Below are 24,573 nucleotides of genomic sequence, written 5' to 3' on the forward strand. Positions count from 1 at the left end.
TGAACCTTTTTAGCTGGAGACGCCAGGGAACCCGTTCAAGGCAGCCTGTCACCCTTTAAAGAGGCTCCATCAGCCTTCATCATAACTTCAGATTAGAATCAGCTTTGCTGACAAATAGGGGCGGGGCCACAGCACACACACCCCTCTCCTATCCTGCAGGCCTGCCATGGGGACCCAAGGGCCTCCAAGGCTCCGCGTCCTCTGGCGGCAGGAAGCGCCCCTCCTGCGCATCAGTTCCTCTACTGGAACTTGCCCGATGCCCAGAAAAATCAGGATGCGAGAGAGAACTTCCTACCTTAAGGGCGTAGTAGAAGTCTCCAGAGCCGGCATGTGGGCTGCCTTGAGAAGATGCTCTTTCTTTTGAGGGCCGTTTCTTGGCAGAAAGGTAGGGTACACATAAAACGAGTGACTAGGAATGCTGGCTGTCACTGAATCTCTTGCTGCTTTCCCAAGAAGTGGTCGGTGACGCTCAGTCTTGCTAGAAAAGCGCAGCCATTCCCCTCCGTCACATTTCACACAGGAGGACGTTCCAGCCATGTGCGCACAGAGCAGAATACCGTCCTCCAGCCCGACTGTGGCCAAGATCGCATGCCCTGCCGAGCTGGAGTAGGTTGTTATCCTGCGTGGTCAATCTGAAGAAAACACCGATTCTGCATCGCTCTGTGGTGGCTACAAGTGTCGGTGGCCCCTATGGGGATTCTACCCAAGTGAGACATGGACCAGCCAAGCTGTGGCCCCAGTGTCCTCTCTAGGCAAGTTATGTTGAGTGACGTTTCACGGCCTTTGTTTAGAGGAGGAATTCTGGGCCTGTGGCCCTGCCAGGTGCACCACTGGTTTTCTACTTTGTGTGTGTGTGTGTGTGTGTATGCAGGCATGGCTATGTACATCCAGGCTTGCACCTCCCTCCTTTTACACTGAAAGCAGACTTTCCTCTTTTCCTGTACATATTTGAAGCGGCACGTGAGCCAGCACTGGATGCAAGGCAAACGGAAAAGAGGAAAAGCTGGGATGATGTGACGGACAGGATTTCAGTTACCTCTGTCTATACCACACCCTTAAAAATGGTAGCAGCCCATCAGAGAAAGCGACACTTGGATGAGACCAGGATTCTGAACTCCTGAACGAGAGAAGCCCTAATCCACAGTACACAAAACGCCCCAAGTGTGATTTGTCAGGTTTGTTCGTCATGCCACTTACCTGGCCTGACAGGGCCTAGCACCAGCACGTGTGCAAAACATGGGGCATGAGGAAGAGGAGAGGAACCTGGAGAAGGCCCCAATTCACATGCTGGCAAATGCAGACACTGCTTAAGGGCTGTGGGGGGAGATTTCTGTGTGCTCCGCAGGGGATCTTGGGGCCAATTCACACCGGCCATCTCAGGACCTCCTCGACGGCTGAGCGGGTTCCTTGCCTGCTACTGACCGATAAAAAATGGAAGCGCCCCCTCCATGGCAGAGGTTTGGTCCACCAGCAACCTCTCAAACATAACCGTCTATTCACCACGTGGAGAGAGAATCATAGAATAGTAGAGTTGGAAGGGGCCTATATAAGGCCATCGAGTCCAACCCCCTGCTCAGTGCAGGAATCTACCCTAAAGCAAGGGTTGAAAGCATGGCGGAGAGTTCCACCAGCACCTGATTTCCAACCACAAATCCAGCTTCAACCAGGAGGTACATGTGGAGGAGTCGGGGCAAAGATTGATCTGTTGTTTGGGGGCAGAGGGCCCCCCCAGCCGCCCTCAGGTAGCTGGAAGTCTTGTGCGCGTGGAGCCAGTCCTGCTCGTCCCTCGCAGCATGCTCCTTGCTGCCTGTCCCAAACAAAGGACAGATGCGAAATGCGTCCATTCCAAATGAAAAGGGGTGAAGGGGAGGAGGTCACTTTGGGCCGACCTGCTGCAGAGCTAGAGGGAAAGGCCTGGGGGTCCAGACCGGCAGGGCCAAAAGCACCAGGGGCCCGTCTCGCTAGTCTGGTGCCTGGGGAGGGGAGGGTCTCCGTCCTGCTCCTCCTCCGGTGGGTCTCTGGCGTCGGGCGATGCCACCCCGCAGCTGGCTCTCCTGCTCTCACAGGTGATGCAGCCCTGAGAAGGAAAGGGACCCTGTGAGTAGAACAGCCCTGGCCGGCTGGCCAGCCCACACCTGGGGATCAGGATTTCCCTGCTTCCAGACGGAGCCCGCCTTGACCCCACTGGCAGAGGGATTCTGCAGGAGCCTCCGCTTTCCTTCAGGTGGGCCAGAGGGCTGCTGCCCTTTCGGGGGAAGCATCTACGGCTTCACAGCCACCTCGTTGCCCATCTCCAAGTCTTGGGACAATAGTTCAAGCAAATACTCCGGGGATTTCCCCACAGAGTGAGAAGGCGCAGCGGCTCTCCTGCCTCCCGGCAGCCTTACCTGGGTGTTGATTTCTTGGGGAATGGTCTGGGTGCGGATCCAGGGGTGGACTTCGGCCAGTTCCCGCCGCTGCCCCTCCGTGAAATGGGGCTGCTTCCCTTCCATGTCAGCCAGCTTCTCCAGGTCCTCTTTCAGCACCTCCTCTTTCATCCTGAAAGAGGCGAGAGGCTGCTTAACGCAACAGGCCCCAAACGCTGCAGCAATGCGGGCTGAATCTCTTCCCATGGGATCTTTCTGGCAAAGCTCCCGCCGTGTCCCCCCCCCCCCAGGAGTGCTCAGACGTGGCACGGGGCAGCGCCCCTCGCTCTTAGAGAGCCTGACGGCGGCCTTCGGGGCCCTCTGAGAGACTTCCCTTCCTTGCCAATGCCTGCCTAGCTGATATTGGGGGTGGGGGTGGGAAGTGATCTGCATTTTGCAATCTCTAAGCAAAACGACGCTGGGGAGGCTGCTGCTGCTGCTGCCCCCCTCTGCCTCCTCCAGCCCCTCCACCTTTCCCTCCAGGAGGCATCTCCCCAAAACTGCCTCAGCAGCTGACCCACTGTAACCATTCTGCAGTTCCCTACAGACAGCGCAAAGACGGGTCGGGAGCTCCTGGCGGCAGCATGGGTGGGTGGCCAGCCGGCCGGGGGCCTGCTTCACTGACCAAGCCTTGCAGCTGCCAGCTTGGGCGTTGCCGTAGCCACCTGACGAGGCCGGCTGTTTCTGGAGCTGAAATCCTTCCTGCTTGCCGTTCCTTTTCGAGCTTGCTGGGCTGGTCCCTTGGGAAGGGAAGTCTCCTACGGAGGAAGCAAAAGGCAGGCAAACCGTGAGCAGGCAGAGACTCAAGAGCAGCCATTGTGCTTGCCGGGGTTTATTCCAGCTAAGCAAAGAGAGATCCTACCTCAGACGACGGGCTGCAGGGGAAAGGCTCCTCCTCTTCCCAAAGGCTGAAGCAGGCCCAAGCCCTTCTCCTCCACCCTCTCCCCATCCGGCAACCCACTCCTGCCGCACCAGGAACTTGCACTCAGCACCTGATTTCACAGCAAGGGCACAGCCCGAGGACCAGGGCTTGGGAGGCCCCAGAGGTCCGGCGCTAGAGCCTTATGGGCCCTGTGCTGCTGACCCTAAGGGGCCACGCGTGAGGCCACAGCTCGGCTGCTCCTGGGCTGGGCCTTCGCTAGGACGAGCACGGGCCACTTCAGCCTTCCTTGAGGGATGGAGATGGTGCTGCCAGAGAGCATCCCCTGAACACCATCTGGGGTCCGCACAGTTCCCACTTGGTCTGGCACGGCCGGACAAAAAGCTGCTGCGCTTCCCGTTCACATCCTCTTACGGGGGAGCGCCTCCCCCACCCACCGGCCAGGACCCCCTGGAAACACGGACGATTGAGCTCCTCCGTTTCCTAGTTTAATCAAGGCGCTGCTGCTGCACCACTGCTCAACGAGCAATGGAAAACCTCGCGTTTTTGAGGGTCCCCACGGAAGATCCCGCCTCCTTCCATTCAGAGACAATGGTGCTTCTTTTCCTCAATGGGAAATCACCCTTCGGGGCCGCCCCGGCTCTTCCGTCCTGCTTGTTTTCCAAGGTGACTATGGATTCCTGCCTTTTTGCCCAAAGCGGCACTCAGGTTGTAACTGGTCTGAAAGCCCAAAGTGCCAGAGAGATTCTAGGAAGCCTCCGTGAGATGCTGGCCTTGCAGCCACCCTTGCACCTCTGAACCCAGGGCTCAACGCGATTCTGGGCTCTGGGGGCCTTTTCCTGCACTCCCCCACCCAGCTCCCTTGGCCCGGCTGCCTTTTGGATTTCCCGCTCCCCTGCGCCTTTTGGCTCTCCTCCCTTGGCGTGGTTTTGGGGCAGATCGTAAGGAAGGAAAGGTCTAATGCCCTCATGTGTTTTCCTTCCTGCCAAATGCTGAAGGCCGGCTTTGCACTTCTCATTCCCTCAGAGCCCTCCTTTCTCTGGACAACATTCCACAGTTAATCGCTACCACAAGATGTGGTGACGGCCACCCATCTGCAGGGCTTCAAAAGGGGGTTGGATAAATTCCTGGAGGAGGAGAAGGCTATCAAGGGCTACTAGCCTGGATGGTTGTGTGCTACCTCCAGTATCAGAGGCAGTAAACCTGAGTGCACCAGTTGCTGGGGAACATGGGTGGGAGGGTGCTGTTGCACCATGTCCTGCTTTGTTGTTCCCTGGCCAATGGCTGGTTGGCCACTGTGTGAAGAGAGTGCTGGACTAGATGGACTCTTGGTCTGATTCAGTATCAGGGCTCTTCTGATGTTCTTATACGTTCTCTTTTTCATGACTCTCGTAATAAAAATCCTGCTTCTGGAAAATCTCTCCATGGCACCCTCCTGAGCACCTAACCAGGTCGCTCTGCCACCTAGGCCGTGGCCCTAAAGGCGGCACGTACCCTGTGCACACGAGTATTCCGGAAGCGAAGTCAATTCTGGGCCAGCTCTACTCCTGGCTGGATAGCAGTTTGCTCTCTGGCAGAATCCCAGGGCAAGCCCAGAGACAGGTCCCATGGGCACGAAGCATCCCCCGTGGAGAGCCTCTTCCTTGAACACAGAGAAGCTGGCTTTGAGGGGGCAGAGACCCACGCACGCGCGCAGCCCCTACCTCGCTCCTGGGAAAGGTAGTGGTTGCTTCCGGCCCCGGCGTGCTGTAGGTACGGCCGGTATGAGGACAGCAGCAACCTCTAGCGGAAGCGGTCCACGTAGTTCTGCTCCTCCTTCTGTGTATGTGCTGACAAGACCTCCTTGGTCAGGCCCACCAGCTGGATCTCCTCCTCCGGGGCAGCGCTTGGCTCACTGGCGTGGAGCAGATCCACTTGCTCACTCGGCAAGGGGGCCTTTTCCAGTGCAGTCGCTTCTGCGAGGAGGAGGAGAAAGGTTAGCCCTCCACTTCTCCAGACTGGCAATCATCCACGCTGGGACCTCATCTGCCACCAGCCAAATATTCAACTAGAAGCCGAGCTGGGCTACTGGAGTGGGCTGAGGCTGCAAGAGGGAGCCAGGGAACTCAGATGCAGTTGGACTGAGAGCATCTGAATCAAGGTTATCCTGCCGAGAATCAGCTGCACAGAAACGATACGGGGAAAAGAGGAGGAGGAGGTTGGGACTCCGCCCTGTCTGGCGCTGAGAGAGAAAGAGACGCACCAGGTCTCCTTGCAATCAAGGCCCTGAGCAGCCCGGCGGCTCTGGAGAAGGCCTCTGGCAGGTGGGCAGGTTGCCCACAGTGCTCCAGGCCACACACAGAGGGAGGAGCCTCGGCCAGGCCCCTGGGGTGGGCGCTCACAGGGACAGGATCCTCATGCAGCCTGCAGCAAGACTGCCCCAAGCTCCCTGAGTGGGATGCCTCAGGCCTGGAGAGGCACAGGGAGGGAGCAGTCTAGTGGCAACACACAGGCAGAGAAGGGGAAAAGTGCTTCAGGCCTGCTCTTAGACCCCAACACGCCAGAGGAAGGTGGCACATCGCCCTGGTCCTGGACACTTTCCCCAGGGCGCCCTCCCAGCCAAGAACGGCAAAAGAAGCAACCGACGGTGCAGAGGCACGTGGGCAACTGCAGGCAGCAGCCTCATTACTCTCCCTGGCAGTAAATGGAAGCCCTGGGTCTTCGGAACAGAGATGGCCACAGCCATTTCCCTCCCTCTCCCGTAATACTAGAACCCCACGGAGTCCTCCCATGGAACTGATGGGCGAGAGATTCAGAACTTCTTCGCCCGGCACAGAGTTAAACTGTGGAATTTGTTCCCACAAGACGTGGCGATGGCTACCAACGTGGATGGCTTTAGGAGGAGGCTGCATAAAATCCTGGAGGACGAGGCTATCCATGGCTACTAGGTCCTGATGGCTATGTTGTACCTCCAGTATCAGAGGCAGTACGCAGGTATGCACCAGTTGCTGGGGAACATGGGCTGGAGGGTGCAGTTGCCCTCATGTCCTGCTTGGGGATTTACCATGGGCAGCTGGATGGCCGCTGAGCGCCCAGAACGCTGGTCTAGATGGCCTTGTAGAAGCCCTGACGTTCTTCCAGGTTTCCTGCCTTTCTACTCACCTCCCAAGATCTGCACCACATCCTGGCTGAGCAGGGCTGGCTTCTCATCTTCCTCTTCCGAGGATGACATGTGGACAGAAGACTCACACTTCCGTCTCAATGCAGGAACGTTGCAGCTCTCCAGGTATCTGCGTGTGAGAGAGAAAAACCGAGACTGGCAAGAGGGTCCTGCCACGACACAGGCTCTGAACACCAGACCTCACGTCTGCCACCACTTCTTATGGGGCGACACAGGCTCTGAACACCAGACCCGGCCGAGGCTACTCCCTGCTCAAGCCAAGCACCACCGCTTGATACGCCTGAGGCAAGGGATAAAGCCCACCTTCCACCAAACTATGTGGAGAAAGGGGTTTAAAATGGAGAAGGATTTTAATATATATAATAATGCGCTGTGAGTTATATCTGCTTAGGTGAATGATTGTCAGAGTGGGTCCTGAATGTGTAAACTTCAGATGATAAACGCCAAACAGACACGTGGGATTTTTGTGGTAGTTTTAAAACAAACAATCAAAATTTATTTTTAAAAGTTCATAAGCTTTGTTTCAAATAACAACATTTAAAAACCTTTTTGAAACCTTCCATACAGTCCTGTCACTCTCACATTCGCGCTTTCCTTTTTCTCACACAATCACTCTCAAACTTTCTTTATTCTCAGTATTGATTAATATACTTCCACTACGTGCACACCACACCCTAAAGACACCACTCACTACACTGACTCTCAAATTTCCCAGAACTTAAGTACCATAAACACAGAGAGCACTACAGACTCTAAGAGTCCCTAACAAGTCTCCCTGAAAAGATTCCCTGAAAAGATCAAGAACAAGAACAGAACTCACAATCCGCTCAGTCCTTCCCTTATATATCGCTCCCCCCCCTTCCCAAGAGATTCTAACTCCGCCCACTCAGGCCAACATTCTACAAACCACAGACTTACAAATTGCAGACATACATTTGGAACTGACTTGTGGGGTGTAACGCCACAGGTCCCTCTCTCTCAGCCCGCTGAGAGCGCCCTCAGGGCCACTGGGCTGGTTGAGGGGCCTTTGAGAGCTCACTCGGAACGAAGGAAAGGGCGGGCCAGGCCAGGCCAGGCCAGGAAAAAACATTTCTGCAGGCTTCAACAGAAGCAAGCTCACATCAGGGCTCTTCCGTTAACAGTGCCACAAGCCGGTAACACCGAAACTGTTCTCTCTGACGGACAGACAGACAGGCCTCTTCCTTCTAAGTTTTAGGAACGCGGCTACAATTACGGAAACGCAGAGCAGGTCATGCGGGTCCAGTCCTTCGTGTAAGAAGTACTGACAGAACTGGGTAAGACGGAGATGGCTTAAGGCTGCCAATTACATTTTTCAGCTTCATGGAAGCAAGAGCTAAAGGCTGCAAGTAAGGTCAGGATCCGTCTCTCATTGAGACGGATCCTGACCTTACTTGCATGTCTAGGAGGAGGGAGGGAGGGAACAGGGAATGTGGTTCTGTGAGCTGTCAAAGCACTTGGTTGAATCTTTATTTCACTATTATTTCTAGAGGAGGAAGTCCACAATACTCCCAAATACATGAAATGAACTAATTAATGATACCAAAAGGAAAACCAAAGGACAAAAATGGCAGAACCACCGTGGAAAAACTGTAACTATTTTGAGAGAGCCTCAGACAAATCACCATCTCCAAAATGAGGTACAGAAGTGGAGTTTTCTTCCTTCGAACGCTTCGCTCTCTCTCAAGTTACTGAAGGCAGCTACATCGCAAGAGCTCCTGACAAGAGCTCTGCCACCCACAGGCACGGAGGAAGTCAAACTTCAGGCGCTCCCCATTTCCGGCACGTCGCATCACCTGAGAACACTGTCCGTGCAGTTAATCTGCTGATAGGAGAGGAGGTGGCGGCGCCTGCTGCTGCTCACGGAGCCCTGGAAGGAGGGTGCTGCCGGGGGCTCCCCAGCGCTGCTGCGGCGGCTGTTCTTCGTGGCGTGGGGCAACCTGGAGGCCGTGTGCTGCTTGCCTGGAAGAAGGTGGGGAGGGGAGGAGCGGCCTTAGGACTGAGAAGCCCCTCGCCCAACCACTCCCGGCTGGCCTCCTGGACATTCCCACGTTTCCGGATCATGCCCTGAACGGCTGCAGGATGAACACTGGAAGGGGCCTGGGCTGCTTCGCAGGTGCCGGCACGGACATGGCCGGCCCCTCTGGCCTCCATCCTCTGGGGCACACAGGACCGCCTCCACCACAGTGGACAAAATAAGCTGCCCACTCACTGCCCAGCTGCTTGGGGCAGGGAACAGCAGAGGAACCAAACCACCAGACGCAACCAATGTGAGGGGTCGTGTCCCATTGGAAGGGGAGGGGCTGGGCACACCCTCCGCCCTGCCAAACCCCTGTGCATGGGGCACGTCTGAGGGGCTCTCAGCCACTGCCAGCCCGGGTCCTTTGGCCACCTGGGCCTGGGAGACGGGCCCTCGCCCGCTCAGGCTGTGGAGCTGCGCCTCTTTGACTTGGAGACTTACTGTGTGACTCAATGTACAGCTGCTGACCCACGTTCTTGAGCCGGTTGACATCCACAAAGACCTGCTGGCGGGTCATCTGATGGGGGCAAAGCACACAACGCAGAGGGGTCATGAAGACAGAGAGCAAGCTCAGATGCAGCCGGTGTTCTCCACGTGGCCACCTGCGCAGGCACACTCGGGGCCTCTGGGCCCGCACAGAGCAAAGCTCAGGACTTCCCAGAGTTTGGCAAAGAGAACCTCAAAACACTTGCTCAAGGGGGTGGGGGTGGGGGGCAGGTGCCCTGCGTGTCCCCATTCAGTTCCCAAGGGATGGCCGCAGTGCAAGCGCAGCAGCTCCGCAGTGCCCCCTGCAGTGGGCAGGGTGACTTGGAGGCTGACACTTGCAGGTGGGGGGCCTCACCTGCTCTCCCCAAGGCCTCTGGGGAGGGCCTCAGATCGGAGAACAGCAACCTCTCACACCCAAGGGATTTGGGACAACGCCAGGCGTGCCGGGGCTGCCTGCGTATCTCTGCCCAGACCAGCATTGTGTCTGCCATCCTCAGTGCTTGGAAAACAACCCCAGGGGCAGTGTGCAGAAAGCAGGTTTGCACCTGGCTCTGCACAAGGATTGGGCCTGGGCGTAGGGCAGTCCATAGGGATTAAACTGTGCCTCTCCCCGAGAGGGTCCTGAGAAGAGGCCCTGCCAGGCTCCAGAATGGCATCCACAGGGGGAATCGGGGGTTCACCCACCCGCATGTGCCTCTCGCCCCAGCTGAGCCCCGGAGCCCTCAGCCCCTCTGAGGCTGTTGGGTTGAACTGCTCTCTCCAGAGGGGCTTCCAGACTCTCCCGCTCAGCACCCTTGCCAAGATTCCAAATGGCAAAAGAAGTCAGGCAGGGAAACGTCTCCATGCAAACTTCTGAAATCTCAGGGTTGTCTAGCGATGGTCGCGCATGCCTGCGTTACGCCCCGTTGGGACTACTGTAATGTGCTCTAGGTGGGGCTTCCTTTGGAAACTGTTAGGAGGCTTCAGCTGGTCTAGAAAGTTGTGGCCAAAACTCAGAGAGAGCTGGTGATGTCCTCTAAGGCCCCCTATGACTTGGGAAGAGGCCAGCTGGAAGACCACATTCTCCCACATAAGGCCGCCAAGGTTTTGAGGTACCTGGGAGAGGGCCCTTCTTTCGCTCCCGGTGCCATAGGAAGCTCTTTGGATGGACATGTGAGAAAGGGCCTCCTCGGTAGCTGCTCCCAGGCTTTGGATCTCCCTGCTGCAGGAAGCTAGGGGGCTTGTATGTGTTCCTCTGTGCTGTCCTTCCACCAGCAGACAAAAACATTTTTATTCCTGCAGCTCGCTGGTGTGCAAGCCAGTCTGTTGGGCTGGATGCTAGTTTTATTCTGTCTTTAATGTATTTGTTTTATCCAAGTTCTTTCAGTTTGTAAGCCTACCCTGGGTGCTGTTTTCTTGGTAGAGTACAACTCAAATAATCAATGACCTTAGCTGCCTCTGGCAATTTTTACAGGCAGGGATATGTGTGCATGAGAAAGGGTTGTTGCAGTTCCTAGCAAAAGTGAGAACTTCAAAAGAAATTCCAGATTCTGGTGGGAGCTGGTATGGTGGCAATCGCCAGGTGCCTCCCTTGAATTTGGCCGGGCTGCAAGCACGAAGACAGACATCTGCTAGCCACTGCCTTGAACCAGTGGTTCCTCCTGACATATTCTGAAAATCCAGCATGACAGACAAATCTAGCCCTGTGTAGCTCAAGCCTTCGGATCCGCATCCATCACTGGCTTCCTTGCTAGTTAACACACCAGAGTTCTGCATCCCACACAGACCTATGTCTGCTCCCACCACTGGAGGCCAACTGGGCCTGACCAGGGACATGGAGGAACTCACCGGCTCCTTCGGCATTTCCTCCACACAGTTTCCACTGGAGTCACTGGAAGAGGTGACACTGATGTAATGTTCGTAAGATCCACTGCTAACGAGGCTGCCATAACCGCTAGAGCCTTTGCTATGAACTGGCTGCAAATAAAAGAAAACCAAGTCTTTCCTAAGCCAACTGTGGCGGGATGGAGCCAGACATTCCAGCTCGCTGCAGGCCTGGTCAACGCCACTGACAGCCACACCTGCCCACCCCAGGCGACACCGTCTCCTCCTCCGGCTTGGATCCCCCCCACCTTCTCACCTGCAGAAGCAGCTTATAGATCTGTCCTTGCAGTGCCCAGGTCTCTTTGTCAACACGGTTCGTCTCTTGGCTTCCCACCACAAAGACGTCTTCATTCAGAGGGCTCCTGCAAAGGGAAACACGTCATGTTGAAACCAGATGAGGAAAGGGCTGCAAAATAAGATTAAAGGAGCAGGTTATTTAAAGCATAGGATCAGCTGCACAGCTTTGGGAAGCAACATGGAGCTCTGGGCTCCCAGAGAACAGAAGAACATGAGGATCACAGGAACGCAGAGAAAGCTGCTACGTCCGAGGAACAGGGCCACGACTCTTTTCAAACAGATTCTATGCCAGGAACAAAACTGCGTTCCCAACGGTAGGAAAGGGTTAGCGTAACTTGTTAAGTATATGAAAAGAAATACTTGTTTAGTCATTAAAATTGTGTGTGTATGGCTATCTCACGGTTAAACAGAGAAAGTCTATCTGTGGGCAATTACCTTGAGATAGAGGCTGTTCTGGGAACCTTGCCAAGATTCTAAGTTAGCCTCATCACAGCTGTATGTAATGTAGATAAGAATTGTGTAGATCTGTATATAGTTTCTCACTTGTGTAAAATGGAGCTGATCACTGCTTACTGATCACTGCTCTCTGATCACTGCTCTTGGATCACTGCTCTCTGTGTATGCCTCAGTGTGCTGATCTGAACTGATCTGAATTGAACTGCACAGAAGCCTGAAGGAAATAAACCAGCTCTGCTGTGTAAGACCTGTGTGATGTGTGTTTGTTTCTGAGCACAAACAGAGTTCCAGAAAGAGAAAAGTTCTGGCACAATAACCCAACAAAGGTTATGGGCCCAGCCCAGCCTAACCCAGGCAAGTCTACGCCAGCCTAACCCAGGCAGAAGAACCAGAACTTGGTGGGAACGGTGCAGTATCAGAACCAGAACCAGGAGTCTGCTAAAACAGAAAACTGTTGATGAAGGAAGACATCAAGCTAAAGCCAGTGCTGCAAAGTGAGGAAAAATCTCAGTCGGCTGACTCTGAGGAGGACTCTGAGCAGAAGGACGGTGAGATACCAATTCCTAAAGCAGAGGGAATGGCAGGAGCTAATATGTCTGGTTTGCATCAATTGTTAGAAAAGCTGAATGACTCTAACTATGCATTATGGTCTTACAAAATGCAAATGTATCTGATTCAGGCTGAACTGTGGTATGTAGTCACAGAGGATCCACCAGATAGAGCAGATCCACAGAATGCTAAATGGTTTAAGGACGATGCAAAAGCAATGGCAGTTATTGCATTAGCTGTGGAAGACTCTCAAATTTCCTTCATTCAGTTTTTGAATACATCAAAAGAGTGCTGGAATGCGCTACAAGCTGTATATCAAAGAGAAACAGCGGGCAGTAAAATAATTCTAACCCGGAAACTGTATGGAATGAAGCTGAAACCAGGGGAGTCTATGTCAAACCATTTGAAAAGCATGAGAGAAATCTTCAATCAACTCAGGGCACGAGGGATGGAGTTTACAACTATACACCAAGTCTATGTGATTTTGTCAAGTCTTGATTCATCGTACGACGCGGGTGTCACCATGATGGAAAGTCAAGAGGAGAAAAATTTAACCCTCGAGTATGTAGCTGGAAAACTACTGGAAACCTATGAAAGAAGACAAGCTTCAAAACAACAGAGTTTTAAACATCCTGTGGCTGAATTTCAACAAAGCCATAAATCTTCTGATGTGGTGGCTGCATTAAAGGCAAGGAAATGCTTTAATTGTGGTTCCACGGAACATTTACGGCGGGATTGCAACAACAAGAAGAAAAAGCAGTCAACAGCAAAGTGGAGAGAAGAGAACAACATGAATGAAGCTGAATCAACAAAGAAGTGTCTTCTAGCAAGAGTCAAAGAGACAATGAATCCTTGGTTTTTGGACTCTGGGGCTTCAATAAGTATGGCAAAAGACAAACTTTCATTTGTAACCTTGGAAACTTCTACTTCAGAGCAAAAATGTGTTACCCTTGCAAATGGAACAAAAATCCAGATTTGTGGTGTGGGTAATGTATATTTTGATTGTCTGGGAGTTGAACTACAAAGTGTTTTATATGTACCAGAATTGGAAACAAACCTTCTAAGTGTGTTTCAGTTAACAGAAATGGGGTATGAGGTTTGTTTTACTGAAGAAAATTGTACTATAAAACAGGGAAACAAGGTGTGTGTGCAGGGAATAATGAAAGATTCTTTGTATGTGATTAATACTTGTACAGAAAATGAAGTTGTAGCCAGCAAAGTCACAACAAAAACAATAGCCAATTGCAAACCACACCAAGAGTGTATCCATTTAACTCATAAAAGGTTTGGTCATGCTAACTATAAAACAATTTCTAAGATTCCAGAATTGTGTGAAGGGGTGAAAATCAAACCATGTTCTAACTATGTAGAATGTAATGTATGCAGTGAAACCAAGTGTCATAAGTCAAACATTCCAAAACATAGTGAGAGAACAACAAAAAGAATTTTTGAATTAATTCATGCAGATCTTGCAGGTCCTTTTGAGACAAGTCAAGGAGGAAACAGATTTTTCTTGTCTATTGTTGATGATTACAGTAGATTTGGATTTGTGTATGTGTTAAAACAGAAGAGTGAAACTTTTGGAAAGTTTAAAGCCTTTGTTAAGTGGAGTAAAAATAGATTTAAAGAACCTATAGCTAATCTAAGAACGGACCGGGGAGGTGAATTTCTTAGCAACCAATTTAAAAAATTCCTCAGTGATGAGGGTATACAACATGACCTTACTGCTCCATATTCACCATTTCAAAATGGAGTTGCAGAAAGGAAAAACAGAACCTTGCAGAACATGTTAAGAGCTCTATTGAGAGAGTCAGGATTGTCTAATTTGTTCTGGGCAGAAGCTTTGTCCACCTCAAATTATTTGTTAAACAGGCTTTACCACTCTGTACATGAAAAAACTCCATATGAAATGTTTTACAAAAGAAAACCTAGAGTGTCACATATAAGGGTTTTTGGAAGTAAATGTTTTGCTCATATTCAGAAAGAAAACAGACCAGGAAAGCTAGCTCAAAGAGGTTTGGAATGTAAACTGTTGGGATATGATACACAAACAAAAGGCTATCGTTTGTGGTCTCCATATCACAAAAGTGTAATTGTGAGCAGAGATGTAGTTTTTCATGAACAAATGCAGGAAACAAAACAGTATGTAAGTTTGCCTGTAGAACAAAAAGCTGTAGAAACAGAAGAAATTCCTGAACAATCTCAGCAAGAGAGGGAGGAGGAAGAAACTGTGGAGGAGGAAACTGTGCCTGTAACTATGCCAAAGCGACCAGAAAGGGAACGCAAAGCTCCAATTCGTTACTCAGATGAATACCAAAGCAAACAGGTTTCTCATAGAGCTTTACTAATAGCCTATGAACCTACTTCATTTGAGGAAATTCAGGAAATGGAACCTACAGAAGCTCAGGGCTGGCATGAAGCAATGTCAGAGGAAATCAGAGCAATGGAAAAAAATGAAACGTGGGAGCTAATACCTTTACCTGAAGGTCGTAAAGCCATTAACAGTAAATGGGTATTCAAAGTAAAACAAAATGAGGAAGGACAGGTGGAACGTTCAATGGTAAAACACAAAGAGATGCTTTTAAAGCTGGGTCTCAGATTGTAACACAATTTAAACAACATGCGCAAGAGGAGGACTGTTAAGTATATGAAAAGAAATACTTGTTTAGTCATTAAAATTGTGTGTGTATGGCTATCTCAGGGTTAAACAGAGAAAGTCTATCTGTGGGCAATTACCTTGAGATAGAGGCTGTTCTGGGAACCTTGCCAAGATTCTAAGTTAGCCTCATCACAGCTGTATGTAATGTAGATAAGAATTGTGTAGATCTGTATATAGTTTCTCACTTGTGTAAAATGGAGCTGATCACTGCTTACTGATCACTGCTCTCTGATCACTGCTCTTGGATCACTGCTCTCTGTGTATGCCTCAGTGTGCTGATCTGAACTGATCTGAATTGAACTGCACAGAAGCCTGAAGGAAATAAACCAGCTCTGCTGTGTAAGACCTGTGTGATGTGTGTTTGTTTCTGAGCACAAACAGAGTTCCAGAAAGAGAAAAGTTCTGGCACAATAACCCAACATAACTCTGGGGTCCAGACTCCGAGGTGCACCTTGGAAGGGTTGGGGAAAGAGGGCAGCTTGTCTGGCTCAGCTGAGGAATCGCCCCTGCCCTGTTTAGGCAGTGGGCGGAGGGCAAGCGGACAGCTGAGGTGGCGGAGCCATTCCTGCATGGCCACGAAGGCTTTCAAGCTGCCGGGAAGGAGCAGGCAGAAAGGAGCGGGGGAGGAAGCCAAGAAAAGGCACGAGGAAGCACAGCTTGTTTGGTCATCATCAAGGCCACTGTCGGTTAACTCAACAAACCACGGTTAACAGAACTCCCGGCTTAGTATTACGGTTTGTGCTTTGCAGACCCACATCAACGAGACACGCTTTGGTCGCAGCTCAGTGGCCGAGCGACCCTTTCGAACGGAAAAACATGCCAACTCCACAAGGCTTACGTTCTAACTTTGTGCCGTCCTACGATGAAGACAACCTTCCTGCTCCAGGGATTCACGAAGCTGGACCAGCTGGTATCCAGGACGACATAGTCCCCGTTCCGAGTACAAAATTGGATGGGTGCGTGTTCAAAGGGAGGGCGGCCTGCGAACCTCAGGACTGCAAGCAAACCAGAGACACGGGAGGCTGCGGCACATCCGTTCAGAAGGTTGCTGAGCAGGCAGATGCAGCGCCTCGTGAACGGAACAGGGGACCTGCTGCACTGCCATCGCCCTGAGCCATCAGCAGGCGAGCAGCCACGAAGGGGTCAACGACCCAGCCACCCCACCACCCACTCAGAGGCAGGGCAAGCTAGACGTGGCACATGCTACAGCACACTCCACCACAGCAGGGAATTCTTGCCCAGTTTGGAGACGTTGGCTAAATGACAGAAAGCCTCAGAACTTAGATGCTTCTTGCAAATTCAGGACAGCCCTGTTGACCCCTTGCCCCACCCACCCGGCTCTCTTCCCCCTCTTGGGATGCAGCACTATGACCGGGCAGAGAGCTGCTCCAGGCGGCCTCACCTCCGGCCACTTCTGCTGGCTCCGGATGGGGAACCTGGGAGGACGCAGCGCCTCAGGCCCAAAGGAGCAGAGGCTGCTCAGGCTTACCCTTTTGGTGGACAGCAACCATGAGTGGCTGATCTTCCGGGTGAAGATGCGCCAAGATGGACATGCCAATCAGCTCCTGGGGCAGGTATCCCAGCAGAGGCACGGCCCTGGAATCAAGTCATGCCGCTGCTTGGTTACAAAAGCACAACAATGCAGATCCCGTCCTGCTACAGAAACCCTTCCAGCCTCAGAAAAAGAAGGCGGTGGACGCCTACAGATGACCCCAGGGGAGAAAGAACCCAGTGTGTGTTCTTTCCTCGCCCCCCCCCCCCCGCACGTGTCTCAGTTGCCCGAATGCGATGTGCTTCTCATGCAGCCCCCACTCCCACTACGTGGGTTTGGGACGGGTACAAAGCCCCCCCCCTGCTGTGCTGCGTTCAAACAACACAGCAACCTGTGCTGCATCGCAGGTAATAGTTACGCGCACCGCAGTTTTGCTGGGGCGGGGACAGATCTCACCACGGGTTCTTTCACCCCCGCAATCATCCAAATCAGTCACTAAGTACCTGTTGGGGCAGCTGATTTCTGCCAAGAACAAAACAGGTGGTGACTCTTAACAGGTGCAAGACCAGGGCTGCACCAACTCCACAAGAAGGGAAGCAAGAGATGGCTCAGCCTCAGCAGAAACGGAGGCCACGGACATGTTACCTGCATGGGCCCACTACCTTTTTTTGGTTAAAGTGTCATAAATGGTGCTAATGAACAGAGGTTGTGAAACAGAAATGAAAAACGAAATAGCTGGGAGACTATTGGTCCTAAAAAAGCTGGCATCTACCTTGTCTTTTTGAGCTGCTACTGGATGCAATGGAGCTGGCATCACCCGAGAAACGCTGGAAGATCCGGCTTTGGGAGACTCCCCAGTTCTCACCAACGGGGGTCAGGACAACGGCCAGTCCCACAGTGGTTTCTGGCAACCGTTTGCTGAGCTGCCCTTGGAGTCAAGGGGCGCCCAGAGTTCAGAACCCTTTAGGGAAGGGTCCTTGGCTTCCCAGCAATGCAGTATACAGTCTGTGACCCTCCAGTACCATTCCCCCCCTCCCCCTCCATCATCCCATCTCATACGTAAGGGAAAGACAAAATAATTACCTGTCGTCTATCTCCAGGAAGGCACAGCCCGGGGTGTGAGTGGTGGTGAAGATCCTTTTTTCCGCAGGAATTCGAGGAGCGAGCCATTGTAACAAAAACAGAATCAAAGAAGTCCTCTTATCAGCTGAGACAGAGATCCCCTGAGGTCCACACTTGCCTACAGAAATTCTTATTTCAAGCAGCTGACCCACGTGCCATTACCACTCAATTCAAGAAGTACCGAGTGAGATGTGGCATCTGGGACAGGCCCCCAAAGCTCTTTGCTGTGCTGCTGGGGGCGAATATGCTTTTAAAAACCAACTCCCATCTTGAGCCTCCTTCGGCTCAGAAGACGAGCTCCACGCTTCCTTGGACGAGAGCCAGGGAGCCTGAACCATCCTGTCCAAGTGGCTCAAGGGAGAACGGAAAGCAGCATGACCTGCATCTGCAACACCTCTCCTGCTGCTTAGTAGGGATACTGGGTGCAATCCAGTTCCATTAAAGCACATCAGGGGGAGATGGGCTGCAACCACAGCAGGATATGACCCCAGCGATAGCCTGGGGTTCTAGGCTGGCCCGCTTCACATGGGCGCTCTCCGGGACTTGCCTTCATATCCTGAGTACACTTTTTCAGCCAGAGCCAGGCAGCAAGGCTCTGCCTTGTTGGGGTCAGAGTCACAGACGTGGACCAAATACGGGGTAATCTGGAACGGGTGGAAGTGCTTCTCTTGGCCTTGGTCCTTGCCTCCCCTGCAAGAGACACATGGAACGACGGTTTCGCCAGCTTCATTCGGAACCTGCTCCAAACACCACCCGGCTGTGAGGGACCCCCAGTGCAAGAGCAAAGCTGCTGTGCTGATGACTTCGGGGTGCTTCACTTCCTTGGGCAAACAGGTCCCTGACAAATCAATGCCAGGAGATGCTGACCTCCTGGCAGTGCCAGGAGATGCTGACCTCAAAGACCGGCTCAATAATCCTGGGCTGTATTCCTAAGAATGAACCAGTCAGCCAAGAGAAAACGAAGCAAAACTACTGCCAGCCCCTAAAGTCCGTGGAGCAGCATCAGCACCAAACCCTTCTGGGAGGCCTTGGAAGGGATTCCATTTAAGCTGAGCTAATCTCATCATGTCCCATATCTTCAAGAGATGTTTCCCCCCCTCAGTGTGTCTAGCTTCTCCTTTCCGATACTTGGCAAAGGCAAATCTAGCAGCAACCAAAGAGATGAGCACTCCCTCTGTATAACTGCCTTTGTACCTATCCTTCACAGCATTTACAAGGAAAGCCAAAGGAGCGAGCCCTAAATGTCATGTTGAGCCATTTCTCTGATTCTACAGCACCCCGGCTCCCTTTCACCTGTACTACAGGTGGATAACATCACCTCTAGATGCCAAGACACAATGTGGTCCAAGGAACACCCTGATATAATCCTGCCTAATCCTCACCTGAGCCTGCAGAAGAAGGACTTCACATGGGCACACTCGTAGAGGGATGCTGTGAGAAAAAAGAGAAAGCGACCAGCGTTACTACTTTGGTATTTTCCCCTCCTCACCACAGTGCTCTGCTCTGCACCTAAGTAACTGCTCCTCCCCCCCCCCCAAAAACTGCTTGGAAATCTTGGGCTCTCCATGGAGGCCAGGAAACAAGGACTTTCAACGACTGGAAGGCCAACACAAGCTACTGCTTCCTTCCTCACCGTAAACATAATTCAGCAGCAGGACGATGTGCCAGTGATGCTTAGGGAGATTCCAAGGAAAGAGAGGATCTCAAAAAAATGGAGCATATATCCCCCCGAAATGGTCCCTGGATGTGATCAGATCAGACGATCTGCTGAGTTTCCCCCCATTTCATGTGTGCGTGAATCTGCCTGTACTTTGGCCAAATAGAATCCCTGGCACTAATCCTTGCCTTTGAAACATTTATCACCAGATATTCTTTTGACAAACTAAGGAAAATTACATGAGCAAATTGCTTAAGGAAGTTATCAGGATTTAGGCTGAACGTAAGAATTTAGCATGCACGGTGTAGAATTAGTAATCCGTGTAGCCCCTATTCATGGTATCATGCCAGATTTATCTTATCCCTCCTCTGCTTGTGCTGACACAAAGCTCACGTGGATCCCAGGAATCGAGGGCCGTGGGAGCGGCACGGAGGCAGGACTGAGGCCGCCCTGGTTGCCTCTGCCCCTCCCTGCCCCGGATTTGACTGGTTTCCCCCATGTTTGGTCTCTCAACAGCCCCAGTATTCCAGCCGTGCGGCACAGGGTGCACAGCATAACAATGCCTGTGCTGCTTCTAACATTTAACAGAGAGACCAATGAGTGAGGTACGCTCAAGCAACGCAGGAGGCAATCTGATGCAGGCGAACACTCCGGAAAGGAAAACCAGCGCTGGGCCTTGGGAGCACAGAAGATCACACCACGCAAACGCACAGCGAGCAACACAGGCATAACGCAAAGGGAGCATCCCACAAGCCAGGAGAAGCCCCCTCGGGCTCTTTGGGTCTGATGAAGCAGGCAGGCACTCACAGAGTTTAGGCCACAATAAATGCGTTCGCCTCTAAAGTGCCACAGGATTATTGTTTTTTTGCTCTGCACATGGAATCTGAGGGCACACGGGAGCTCAGCTCAACACTTTAATAACCCAACCCTGGTAACATTGGTTACTGGGAGGCATACAGACAAAATAAATATTTGGCACAACTCAGCTGAATCAATGGGTAACAGCAACCCAAAAACTGTAGGCGAATGAGACGCTCTGCACTTACTCGAAAAACATATTTAAACCTTCTGAATGTTTTATAACTCCTTATGCCCAAATCTGGGTTTCCCTGCGCACAGCCAGTCCTGTTTGGGTTTCCATGTTCCAAAGTGGCAGATGGGACTGGTTGGTGTGAGTGTAAAAGACGCCCAAGTCTTGAGGCGCCAACAGTTCTGCAAAGCAGAAGGAGCCCAAGGATTTCTTCTTGCATTTCAGAACGGAGGCCGCTTGCTTGGAGATATGCACCACTTGCCCAGACAGCAAGGAAAAAACAGCCACAAAGGTGTCCTGGAAGGGAAGACACGGCTTTGCTCAAAAGTCACCCTCCTTCTCAGCATAACCACAGAGGCACACGGGAGCCCTACATGCCATGACGACGCAGGGCCTTCTGAGCACCTGCAGGCGGGCGGCATCTCAGCGACTTCTTACGCCTTCGCACATACACAGAGAGTGGCGGTGAGCCTGGGGCACTTACTGTGTTTTTTGGAGCATGCTCAGATGTGACTGCTGCCAGCTCCTTGACGCTGTGCACACGGGCACCTGCCCAACATCCTCCAGGTTCACCCAAAGCCCCAAAAGCCTTGCTCTTTGCTGATTAGAAAAGAAGGGAAGCGAGAAATTGGGAGGAGATCCAACAGTGGGGAGAGAGGGCGACTTCGAAGGCTGCGAAGGCAGTCCTGCCATCAACCGAGCCGGGCAAAAATACGGAAATGACCCCTTTCTAAGAAGCGAAAGTCAAGTTATGACAGTAACCTGCACTGTCCATGCGATGTGGACAATGCACACGTCCTCGCAGCCCCACCCCTCCTGGGCTCCATTCCTTGGACCCCTCGAGTGTGACTGAGGGACGGAACCCAGGAACCTGCGACTACATTTGTGACTTACTCCGGATCTGCCGGATGCACTTCAGGGCATAGTTCAGGGTGCTGAGGGTGCTGGCCTTGCCACAACTCTCCACTTTCTCAACAGGGAGGTACTGTTTCATTTCCCGGATCACCATCGTGAGTTTCTCATTGCTTTGGTCCTCGTGCGACGGCCTGCTGCAGATGAAAACAAAAAACACCACAGTCTCTCTAGGAAGAGGCCCATCCTCATGCGGCATCTCCTTTGCACAAGGATAAGTGAAGAGCCTAGACTGCTCCTGTATTTTTAGGGTTTAAACCTTTGCCAACTGCCCAGACAGCTTCGGTTACAGGGCGATACAGAAATGTTATAAATAACAATAATTGCGGTTTTGAAATGTTTTAGTGTATTTTTATGTAAACTGTAACAACAAACACTTCACGAGGCACGGTGCAATCCCAGTGATGAGTATACTGCATGATACACATTTGCTAAAGATACGTTTGTTTCGTTCACATGCTGCACTGTGAGGCATATGCAGATGGCACCCCAAGTGTTTCCACTCTTCTGAACTTAGCGCTACCCTATGTCCCCAGTATCAACGATAGACACAATCCTGTGAAGCCCAACATTGGCTTTCAAAGGGCATTCCTGACACCCTCTTGGAACTCTGCTGATGGAATACATAGTAGAACAAACTGGCAGTTCGTCCCAAATGGTGGGGCAGAGGGGATGCGTTTATCTCATATCAAACACCTGTCAAGGGACGTCTTGGCCGGTACGGGCAGGGAGGGGGTTGGAAAAGGAAGGCTCCAGCTGCCTCAACCTCCCCTTTTTTTCTGGAACTTTGCCTACACCTTCCAGATATCCTCTGCCCCCCAAGGAGGCCCAGCCCTCAGGTTCACTGGTATACAAACACGCTGAAGCATACACCCAGAAACCTGATATTTGAATTGGCCCCTAAACTCAGGTCAAGCAGCTCCATGCTAGGCCCTTGGCCAAGTTCAAGAAATCCACCTTTAGAATGAGAATACAGCCAAACTAACAGAAAGTTACCGGTTAGTGCTGCCGCCCCCCTCGAATCGGTCCTCTCCGCTGGAATTTCGGACTGAGTGGCCATTGGGTTCAAGGCCAGGGGAACTGTGCCCGCTGGACTCCAGTTCGCTGAGCTCATGTCCACTCAAACTGCTTTCAGCGCTACCACCGCAGAAGGTTTCGGTCTCGTCTTTGTGGGGGCCGTCTGGCTGCTCCTGGCCACCTCCTTGCTGCTTCCCAATTCCAGCCAAGGCGGCTGGCAACCAATTCTCCTGCTGGTCCAAGCAGTCACTCTGGAGTAGGTTTTCATTCATAGTGAAGAGTTACAGTGTGGAGCTGTTGATCGCCACGGTCAGGTTCATGGTCAACTTCAGGTTCTTTTTGCTTTAGGCCAGCTTGAAAACCACATGAACTTGACCAAAGCAATCAAATTCTTTGTTCATTTTACTAGGAAAAATGATGTCTACAAGCAGGTAGCCTGAATGGGTACAGTTCAAAGTATTGCTGCATCCTCTCTGATGGAGGGAGATGCGCCACCGCTTCCAGTCTTACATGGGGAACCGGTTCCACAGTGCTCTTTATTGACGCTCAAAGCACCTGAAGCACTCACTGATGCCATCTTCCTTTCACATCACGGTAACATCTTCAACCTGGCAAAGAAAAGTAAAGAAAAACACAAGTGATGAGCATCCAGCCTAAATAAGGGCAATAATCCAGTGTTAGGTTAAACACCAAGCTCACTTTGAAACGTCTAAGCCTCAGAAACCAGGCCCTTAGATTTCCAGGACCACATCAGGCTCATCAGAAGACTTTTTGTTTATTTATTTATTATGGCATTTATATCCCGCCTTTTTTCTTCCAAGGAACCCAAGGCGGTGTACATAATTCTCTTCCTCTCCATTTTATCCTCACAACAACAACCCTGTGAGGTAGGTTGGGCTGAGAATCTGTGACTAGCCCAAATCACCCAGTGGGTTTCCATGGCCGAGTGGGGACTAGAACCCGGACCTCCCGACTCCCAGTCCAACACACTTTAGCCACTACACCAATAAATAAATAAAGTTACAGAAACACCCTTTCAAACTCTTATAGTGAATATCCTGGTGGGAGGAGCCAAGTGGGAGCGAATAGGCTGCATGCAAAAGCACTCAGCTCGTTTACGAACAGGCAGGATTGTACAAAAGCACCCTTTCAAGCCAGGACAGAACTTCTAGGCCATGTTTACATGGAACAATAAACCAAGATTACGGCTTGCTGTTCCATGCAAATGTGGCCTAGAAGTCCAAAATACCTGGAGGGCACAAGGTTAGGGAAGGCTGTCTTAAAGTCACAAACTGACTTTCGATCTATAAAGAGTGCTAAAAGCAAACAGGGGTGGTGGTGGTGGAGGGGTTGGAATTAGCAGGTATCATAAGGTAACCCAAGTATACGATGACCGGAGTGGCCATTGCAGGACACTGTGAAGGGCTCCAATGCCACCACCCAATTGGAGGACTTCCTTCTCTAGACGCTCCTCGTCTCCATTCCTCCCAGGATTACATAACCCAGGATTACATAACGTGGAAGAGTCTATTCATTCTCTCACAACCTGAAATGCTGCTTCTTGGCTCATTGCCAGCCTGCCAAATGCCAACACTGCACAACCAAATCCAGTTTTACTAAACCGGGACCTGTGTCAGCGGCATGGGCCACCATGCAACCCCCTTCCTGTTCTCTTTGCAGGAGAAGTGAAACAAATCGTAGCCCTTAGTTCCCAAACTGGGAACTATAACTAATTGCTTCCAAATAAGACAGGATCGTAAAATACATTTAAACCATGGTTTAAATCCTGGGCTGCTGAGAAGCAGTAAACCATTGTTCCCAGTTCAGACATATTCTGAAGTTATGATCAAATATATATATGGCTCCCTGTCATGCTCGCAAGCAGGAACAAAGTAGCAGGGAAGAGGCTGTATGTGAGCCTAAGGTCTGGGCTGGAGCCAAGGCAGGAGATGCCAGGATTGTGTCTCTTTTCCCCCCACAAAACCCAACGGCACCTCCAGCTTCAAAGTCAGAGGAACAAAGCGGGCGCATCTAAGCTTTAGATATATCAACGTCTTTCACACGAAATGCAGAAAAGCTGGGAGCCCCATATTCCAGACTGCCCCACAGTAAGAAATTAAGTAAAACCTAATGTTGGATGGTTTGGGCTTATATATTTAAATAATTCAGTATAATCTCAGCAATAAATATGCTAAAATGGAAAACTACCTGCATAATGCCAAATTCAAATCCGCAGATCCATTTACTTGAAAGCAATGAGACTTCTTACAACTACTTTTATTGCATAAAATGCCCAGCACCTTCTGTGATTTCAGTTCCATCATGTCAGAAGCGGATGCAATTCCATTGCTGGGTAAGTGACTGAGGTTTCACCATGTTATCACTACTTCATCTTTTGAATACTGGATTAAAAGACTTCGTCAAGACTCCTTAATACCAGCTTCTTTCTTTCTTTCTTTTTTAAAAAAGGCACTCACTTGGTTGCTTGCAGCAAGTAAAAGCTACTCGGGGGACCAGGCAGGAAAGTGGATGCCAGATGGAGGTTTTCTT

At 51.4% G+C, this 24,573-nt stretch overlaps 1 protein-coding gene across 1 annotated transcript; it reads right to left on the reverse strand.

Moving 5' to 3' along the window:
• Positions 1 to 1,900: 1,900 nt before the first annotated feature.
• PER3 (period circadian regulator 3) lies at positions 1,901 to 24,573 on the reverse strand. The gene is given in 19 exon segments (XM_063145423.1): positions 1,901 to 2,077; positions 2,388 to 2,538; positions 3,031 to 3,163; positions 4,989 to 5,240; positions 6,427 to 6,554; positions 8,260 to 8,425; positions 8,925 to 9,000; positions 10,797 to 10,925; positions 11,089 to 11,194; positions 15,632 to 15,788; positions 16,283 to 16,389; positions 17,369 to 17,448; positions 17,956 to 18,097; positions 18,790 to 18,842; positions 20,194 to 20,391; positions 20,579 to 20,694; positions 20,989 to 21,143; positions 22,003 to 22,631; positions 24,501 to 24,573. Coding segments are annotated over 18 exon segments (2,619 nt in total). The 5' UTR covers positions 22,296 to 22,631; positions 24,501 to 24,573.

Source organism: Elgaria multicarinata, chromosome 20 (assembly GCF_023053635.1).
Source record: "Elgaria multicarinata webbii isolate HBS135686 ecotype San Diego chromosome 20, rElgMul1.1.pri, whole genome shotgun sequence".
NCBI classification, from domain to species: Eukaryota; Metazoa; Chordata; class Lepidosauria; order Squamata; family Anguidae; genus Elgaria; species Elgaria multicarinata.